The sequence below is a fragment of the Geospiza fortis genome, unplaced genomic scaffold (genome assembly GCF_000277835.1).
Source record: "Geospiza fortis unplaced genomic scaffold, GeoFor_1.0 scaffold346, whole genome shotgun sequence".
NCBI lineage: Eukaryota > Metazoa > Chordata > Aves > Passeriformes > Thraupidae > Geospiza > Geospiza fortis.
Genome location: NW_005054361.1, coordinates 2,506,009 through 2,514,928, shown reverse-complemented (window position 1 = coordinate 2,514,928; position 8,920 = coordinate 2,506,009). Strand labels below are relative to the sequence as shown.

The 8,920-nt window shown below is 39.4% G+C and overlaps 1 protein-coding gene across 2 annotated transcripts in view; it reads left to right on the top strand.

The window, feature by feature from the left end:
- FYCO1 (FYVE and coiled-coil domain autophagy adaptor 1) overlaps positions 1-8,910 on the top strand; it is a 36,223-nt gene extending 27,313 nt beyond the window's left edge. For both annotated transcript variants that reach the window (XM_031059409.1, XM_014308195.2), the window contains 4 exons: positions 1,918-2,007; positions 3,654-3,864; positions 5,163-5,272; positions 5,693-8,910. In XM_031059409.1, the coding sequence (XP_030915269.1) occupies positions 1,918-2,007; positions 3,654-3,864; positions 5,163-5,272; positions 5,693-5,768 (487 nt within the window). In that variant the 3' untranslated portion in view covers positions 5,769-8,910. The remainder of the gene's footprint in view (positions 1-1,917; positions 2,008-3,653; positions 3,865-5,162; positions 5,273-5,692) is intronic.
- Positions 8,911-8,920: the final 10 nt, after the last annotated feature.

Genomic DNA, 8,920 nt, shown 5'->3' with positions numbered 1-8,920 from the left:
TCACGTGTTAGAGGAGAACACGAACATATATTGGTCCTGGGATTTAACTTACATTTCAGGTTTCCAAATGAAAGATGAAATTAATGGACTAAATCAAGAACTCTAATGGCGTTGTGTAGTATGTCATGGAGTTTAACACTTCTGAATTGTGTAGTTGCCTGTAATTGTATAGTTCTCTTGCTCTGCATGAATTCAAGGCTGTGAAATTAAAGCTGTGTAGCTAACCTGGTGGGATGGGAGACTCACGTGGATCAGAGCATGAAGCTGGTTGCTCTTCCCATTGTGCAAGCAAAATGTATGTGTAGATTTACAAGCTATAGTTCAGTTTTCTAGTTTGTTGGTTTGAGGTTTTTTTTCGGAATCGGTTTTCTTATCTGGTTGTATAAAGATCGTTAACAAGAAGTTATTTGTATCAGTAAGTATTTGCACAGATGTTGTACTAACCTTTATGGACCAACACGTATTAAGTACTTCATGCTACATTCCTTGTGTCTGCTCAGGTTTTGGCACTTAATTACTTAAGTGCACTTATGTGCATGGGAGCTTTGAGTCTCCCATGCACATCCCAGTTGTCGCTTTAGGGTATTAACAGTAGTGGTGTGACTGAAGAAGTCAAGGGTTATTCAAGAGACTGCAAAAATAAAAGAACAGGAATATCAAGATAACAGTTCAGGAAATGTATAGACAGTGGGTGCAGTTTAATTTGCAGTAAATTAGTTCTGTTTCCAAACCATAATGTCTCTGCATTGGCATGTGATTGCATGTTGTTGACATAGTATATTCAGATGCTGATCATGACTACCTGAAGGAGATATTTTCTCATGCTCTTCTTCTCAGCAATGCTGCTTGTAGAGCCATGTCCCATTTGATTTAAAAGAAAATGCTAAACTGCATTAGTTTTGAGAATTGGTCAACAGCAAGTATGGCAATTATGCTCTCTTGGGGAATTACTGCACTTGGTGGTTCAGAAGCACATATTGTATTAACAGTTTATTAGATTCCACTGGTTTTTGGAAGGAACCAACCAGCTGGTTCACTGTAAATAAGAATCCTTGGCATTTTTTCTGGGAACAACAGCTTAATTTTCTCAAACTGCTGGAATGCAGAGAAGCAAAACAAGAATCAGTCAGAGAAGCTCTAACTTACTTGGAAACTATCAGCATTTGTTTCCTGACTCTCAGACTCATCCTTCTCTCTGTGTCCAGCCCTGTAATTAATACCTGGGGCTAGTCCAGTGTTCACCCAGAGCATACACCTTTTTTGAGGTAAGGAGTGGATAGAAAGTTCTTCCCTCTACTTCACTGCTCGCTGGGACACATCATGGTGTGCAAGAAACATCCTGCTTTGTCATCTTGTAACAGTGTCTTTGGTGTATTTGTGTTTGAATCATGCAGTATTTTTTGTAGGAAAAGAAGACACATGGTAGCAATTCCACAGCAATAGAATATGTTTTGTGTACATTGCCAGAATAAGGAACTGAATTATATGTCTGTAGAACACCTCCCAGATTAAATTCAGGGAGACGTCTTATGCTTTTGCAAGCTTTGTTTAAGGGACAAGTGCAGACTGTTCTGCTTGTGTCTGTCCCTCAAGTTCCCACCTGCCAGAGAATCTTCAAAACCAGTCATCTTCTCAATAAGAAATTTATGTTATGATTGCAGAAAAGATTTTCTGGATGTATATATGTATTCCCCTTAGCTCATGAAACCAGGATAAAAACAGTTTGTGCACAGTGATGAGCAGAAGGGGGCTGCGGTTTTGCCCAGTTTTGTCACTAGAATGGGCCAACTAAGAATCCTAGAATTTGGTATCAGGATTATCAAAACATTTCTATTTTGGGAAAGCATCAGCATGCAGATTGTATTTGATTACATACTACTCAGAGAATCATGATTTTCCTTCTTTTCCTTGTTCTAGAAACAGCACTTCTTCAACTTTCGATGAATCTGAAGACTGGCAAGTTGCTCAAGATGCTGAGATATGCTTGCTGAAGTCAGGAGAAATTATGTAAGCAGAACAATTTCATTGCTATAGGTGAAAGCATAAAGGCTGAGCTCAGATACCAGCTATGTGAGCACAAGCCTTGCAGGCTCCTGGAAGAGCTGCTCACTTGTGTCTCGTGGTAGAATTTGGTCTGAGGAGGATGAGAGGGTGTAACAACCACACAGAGCAGCAGCAATGAACCAGGTCCTCTCTCTTCAGTCCCAGTGCAACTGGGAAATAAAAAGGAAAGATGTAGGTCCACATCACATGAGAAAACATTTCCTATTTTTATTACAGGAATTGCTGTCAACACGAAGGGAGTTTAGAGAAAAGGCTGTGCAGTTCTAACAGTCTCTGAAAGAAACTGCAAGGGCAAGTCAGGGAATGCAGCTCTAGTTGGACCTTTGCCAAAGGGAGGGAGTTCATGGCCTTTTGGAACACGTATCTGTTATTTATTGGTGGCTTCCCAGAATGCCCGTTCTGGTTGATACATGCCATTGCATAAAATTTCATCTAAGCTCTGTGTTTGCACAATTCTCTGCAGGTGTCCTGCTCTGAAATTCCTAATTACATGTGGTAGTGATACAGCATGTCTTGCACCGACAAGAATAGAATCCAATGCAGGAAAATGCACATGACTTAGAGAAATTCACCTTTGCTCACTCTCCCTTTAAACCTAGCTTTGAAATTTTGCATTAGTTATGAGAAAGGTTTTAAACTTGTGACTGCAGGGAGATAAATCAGTCCGTGTTTCAACCTTGTTGCTGCTGTTCAGAGATCCAGGTAAATGAAGCAGTAACTAGAATCAGAGCTGGGCTGTAAGGCAAAACTAAGAATAACATTTAGTTTATTAAAATCAAAGGTCACCTGAGACATGGCAGGACTGTGGTTTAGTCTGATCTCATTGATTTGCAAACAGTGTATTTGGCCTGAAGAGTGACAGATGAGATTTGTTTTAGGTAGGGTAATGTAGGTGTGATCCCACAGATCTTAGAAATTACAGGTTCCCCCTGAAGAAAGTAACCAGTGTTCTCCTGCTTCAGGGCCTCACTGATCACAGTGTTAAACAGATACCAGAATGAAGTCAGCTCATCTAATGCTGTAGGACTCTGCATCATCTACATGCTAAGAATTTCCTTTTTAACTGGAAGTATTTTGAGTCAGTTTTTTTGCATCTTGGTTGGGTAAAACAGACCCAAATGTGTTAAGCGTTTCAGAACAGAGCTGCTGTTCACATTTCATCCACCTGTCCCCTCTGTAATCCTGATCCCTCCTGTTTCCTATGCAAATTTTTATATTCAACTAGGAAGGTGAATAAACCAGGTCACTTACTTTTTTGTTTAAAAATAACAGTAGAGGGCAGCACTCCTTTCTTATCTGTAGTAACTCTAAAAAGCTTTATTCCAGCACTGGTTTTCTTCAGTTGAAATGAGATAAATAAGTGAAAAAAATCCACTTGTGCCAGACCAGTGAAGGTTCTTAATATCAATCATTTTTTTTGTAGTTTTTACCTTCATCTGAGGCTGAATTTTCATGCATTTTCTGGATGTGTCCCAAATACACTGTGGAGTCTACCTGAAATAGATAGAAAATAAAAATCAATGATTAGTGGTTTTGTCTGAGTAAGTGGATTGGATCTCTTCAAGCAATCGTATGTTTCTCCCTCACAGGATGAAATTACCCCTTACAGTAGAAGAGATCATGAATTTTGGAGAAAGCAACAGAGAGCTGTTCATCAAATCCAGCACCTACAGTATCATTCCCATCACTGTTACAGAGATGGGACTAACAATCAGCTGGATCTTCTCATCAGACCCCAAAAGCATATCCTTCAGTGTTGTCTACCAAGAGGCCGAAGACACGCCGCTGGATCAGTGCAAAGTAAGGCCTTTGTCTCCTTACTACCTCAGAGGTTGTGCTCTACTCAGACATTGCTCTACATTCATCCAGCCCACAGGAATTGACAAGTATTGCTGTGAGGTCTTCACCAGAATTGCCACTTGCTAATGCATTAAGGATTTGTTTCTCCAGTTAAGCTGCAGTTCTGCTAAAGGCAAAGCTACATCTTTAATGTTGCCTGCAAAAGTTGAGTTGAAAAGCCCTATAGCTTCTATTGGTTGCATCTGAAATTCACCCAGTATTATTAAGCAAAATTAAATGTCCAAGTCTGCAAGATTTTTTTTTCCTCAATTTTACTTAGTTTGTAAACTCTTTAAGGCTGGTTTTGCCAGGCTCTTGAGAAGAAGCCACAGGGAAACAGACTAATTTCTTGGGTTACCTACATTTCTTACAATGAAGCATATACTTAAGTGCCTGGATGGTGTGCAAAATCTCTTTGCCAGTGCCCGAGGTACCTGGTTTTGTATGTGCTGTCCATATTTCATGATGATTACAGATTAAATGAATCTATTTTATTCAACTAATTGCCAAGTTTTACTGAAGACAAGGCAGCTGTTGGTTTAATTCACCGTGGTAGGGTGAACTCTATGGCTGTGATTTACTGGGGGAATTAGACATTTATATAGCTTGTGTTAATTCACTGCACAGTTATTAACTCCATGTAAAATATCTCTTTTTCTTAATCTGAAAGCTGAATGAAGTGTGAATGCTGCTTTTGTCTTGATATATTTCTTTGGTAAAACTTTGTGTTGCGTAGGGTCATCCTTGATCTATGTCAGCTGCTCTTCTGACAGCTGTGCTAGGGTTTTACAGTAAGACTCACATAGAACCACAGATACACACATTTTTTGCTGTGAGCTCAGATAAAAAATTAAGATTTGCTGAGAAAGCTTATTTTATAACACAAGGAGTATAAAAACATATGTTAAAAGATATATTTAGCTAAATCCTACTCTTGGGTATATGGATTTAATATACCACTTGATTAAGTTATTAAAGTTTCTTAGATTAGCATTTAAAAGTTCAGGATTTGATTCTATCTCTAAAGCAGAGAGGAATAGCCATAGGTTAGTGCTGTAAAGATATAATCCAAGGAAAACAGATGTCTCACTGTGAGATTTTAGTTTGGGGGAGTTTTTAATGTTAACCAGAGTAATTAGTTTTACAGGCATAGATGCACTTTGGGAGTTTCAAGGTGGCTGAAATCAAGGCTTTCTGAAAGAAAATGCCAATTTATAGGGCAAATAGCAAACTTCATTTTGATTTGTATTGAATTCCAGGTTCTTATCCCTATGACTCGCTGCAACTCTCATAAGGAAACTATCAGAGGACAGGTGAAAGTCAGAAACGCTGGAATCTACACCCTGATATTTGACAACACATTCTCTAGGTAGGTTCTAGAAAGGCATAAAAGGTGAAATAAGCTTGGTTTTACAAGCTGTGGAACTGATCAGATGTACCATTATTCTGCCATTCAGAAGTAAGTATAAGAAAATTTTCCTCGCTTGCCAGGAGGTCTTCAAGACTGAGTTTTGGTTCTTGTTTGGGTTTTTTTTTTCCTACCCCACAGCAGAATTCTGCTCTTCTTTCTGAACCTCTGGGAGGGTTAACAGAAGTGAGCAAGTCATTGGTGACTCATTCCAAGACAGTTCAGTCAGGATTGTCATCTTTTTAACAACAAATCTGATGGCCCTTGCACAGGCATATTTTTGACAGCAGTAAATCAAAAGACTAAATACACTTTTAAGGCTTCCCCTCTTTTTTGGCTTCAGCTAATGTGATCTTTTTGCTCTGTTTCTTTCCTTAACAGGTTTATCTCAAAAAGAGTGTTTTATCACTTGGCTGTTGAGCGACCTGTCATCTATGATGGAAGTGATTTTCCATAGCCTTTACTATACTGTGTATTTTTAATTAAATTTTTAAGCTATGCTATTATTTATGTACATGTGTAAGCATTCTGATTACCACTGTGTTTGAAGACTTTGAAACTATGCAATAGTTCTAATGCACTTGACAGGAGATGTGTACACTAAAACAGAAGCCTTTTCAGGAACACTAATGGTTCTGTACTGTGTACAGATTGCTGAAAAGCCATGTTGTTTGGTTTAACAGGTCAATAATAACCAATTTTTTTTCAGTGGGGAGAAAAATAAGTGTGGGGGTATCTAAATGCAAACTGAAATCCTCTGCTGAAAATTGGGTGATTTTTCTTCCAAAAATATCCTTCAAAAGGAAATGTAAAGAAAAATGCCTATTTTTGACCTCTTCACTGAGCTGTAAACATAACCATGTCTGTTCTGCTGTACTGCTCTTACAGTCATAGCAGCCATTATGCAATACTTAAGTCTTCACAATTATTGTAATCCATCTAGAATTTTTTATCTTTTCCAAGTTTTATAAGCAGCAAACCATAGGAGTTTTTTGTATTTTGGGCTAAGATTTGGTAAGTCTTAACTGGCTCTTTCCAATGCTTTGGTACTGAATACCAGTTACACAAGAATAAGCACAAAACAGCAACTCCTTTCACTTTGGCTCACCGTACTCTGTACATTGGCCCATGGAACCCAGTTCCTATGGTGAGCACCAGTGGCAGAACACAGAACATCCCCTGTGGAATAAAGTTCTGCTCACTGGGTGATACTGGAAAGAGGAACATTCCTTTTTCCTGCCTTAGCACCTTAGTCATCAGCATTCACAGGAAAGCACAGTTTCTGAGGAGATCAGCAGCGTCTCTCTCTCTCTAGACCATGTGGAAGGCAGCAATAATGTTTGAACAAGTCTCAAAACGTCCATCCAAAATGGAATGCATATCCAGGCCTGGTGAGCTCTCCACCCAGTGGTGTTAGTGCATTCTGTCCCTTTCCTAAGCCTTGCAGTTGCCCTAACCAACTGCTACCTTTCCATCTCAGATTTGTGGGCTGTTAACACTGCCTTTTAAGGGAAGACTGTGTTCTCGCTTATACAAAATTTCTATGCAAACCATCTGCTTTCCATATAGAATTTCAGCTTTTTGTCAAAATACCCGAAAGTGGGTTTTTCTGTACAAAAAAACCTGTCTTCCAATAGAATGGCAAAACATTTGGCAGGAGAAAGAAGAAAAGCTCTTTCTCCCAACAAGCCCTCCTCATAATTAAAGTGTGTCTGATTTCTCATATTACTGTTCTCCCAAGAAACCTCAGACCTGAAAGGTTTTAGTGCAGTTGGTAGAAGACCAGCAAAACCTGTGAGGAACCCTGTAGAGACTTGATGCCAGTGTAGCTGACATACAGGGCTCCTGGTGGGAGACAGGAAATAAAGCATGAAGGGGAAGAAGAAAAAAGGGCAAGCATAAACTGCAGCAAATGGTTTGGGGAGAGGAAAGGGGCAAACTTGTAAAAGCAAGGAGAGGGAATTGGAGGGATGAGCTCAGGTAGGGAAGGTGGTCAGGAGAGGCCAGCTGGTGTTTATGTTTTGCTGGTCCAATCCAATACCCATAAGGGATCTCCCACCCCAAAGGACTGGTTGTTTAAAAGGTGTAGATCACCAACCAAGTGTTGGACATTTACAGAGGAGCAGCTGAGGCAGAGGGAAATTTCTGATCATAGAAAAGAAAATAATTGCAGTTAAAGCTAAAGGTTGCTCATCATTTATTCCAGTTGTTAACAATCTATAATACAGTGATCCTGAAAAAGATTGTGAAAGAATGACTACTTTTCATGGAGCACCTAGGATTTAGGTCTCTGGCTCATCAATAGCGTTCCCTTGCCTCCAGCTGCCTTTTTCCCCATGGTGGTGGTGTGCTCCCAACCCTCTACCAGGCAGAGTGGTGAGTGGAAGGTGCAAGCCCCTCAAGGCTGTAGTGTAGTTAAGCCCTGACCTGGTTGTGTGCGTGAAAATGAGATGGACGAGAGACTGACGTGGGCCATTAACAGCAATAAATGGCGTGGATCAGTTCATGAATTACAGGTTATTTCAATCTTGAAGCTATGTTTATATTTAATTAGGCAAGAAGAGATTATTTATTGCTTAAAAATGGAGTACTGTGTACCATATGCTATGCAATTTTACTGAGCTGTTACTGAAGTCTGCTGCAGTTTTCTTTTAAGCTTTTAGGTGTGGTTTTTAAAAACATTTTGCTGTTGTTTACTTAGAATACTAATTTAACTTAGAATCCCTAATACCAGGGATATCTTTCTAACATGCCAAATGTAAGGTAAAGGGACACTGTCAAGTATCTTCAGCCAAAATATGACATCTCTGTTAAAAAGTATTTGAAGTCTCTCTACTAAAAATAATTTTATGGCCTTGCTTCTTGATTTCTCTCCACATCCAGTTCTTGACATTTTTTTATCCTGTGGCAAATATTTTTAAGCCCCTGTTCATGTAGGTCTCAAAATAATTGTCTCCATGTAGTAAGCCAGATGTTTTTCTGGAGGTCTCTTATGTAGACAGTTCTGAGACTGGCTGAAGCCTGTGTTTGAGAGAAGGGGAGTAAATCCACTGCATTGTTCTCATTTAGCATTTGAGTCTTTGTGGTCCCTTTTCTTCAGGTTTTCCTGCCGTTTGAGAATAATTTTGTTTCTTTTTTTTTCTCTCTCTGAAAGAGGACTAAGGGTGGGAGTCAGAATCTGTAGTTTAAAGATGAAAAGAAAGTGTTTGTTTCTGACCAAAGACAATCCTTAAGGAGAAAAAGTTTCAAATGATGAAATATCAGGCTGGTAAGGTGCAAGTGGACAGGAGTGCAGCTGTTCAAAGAAGCTTCCCAGGAGCAGTAATCCCATCATAGCTGCTGGAAGAGGCTGTGCAGCGACAGTAATGAACCTGACATTAGTAGAGACCTTTTGTTTAAATGTTCCAGACATTTCTGGAATCATGGAAACCCAGTAAAGGACTTTGCACAAGGGCAGGCTTGTACAAGAGATTATTTCATTCAAGCACTTAATTCTTCCATTCATAAATTCTTGTTCATTTGAGCTATGCCAGCAATGCTGAAAAATCTGTTTATTTATAGGTGCTCAGGTGATTTGTTGAATTGGGCTTTTTATTATCTGCAGGAATG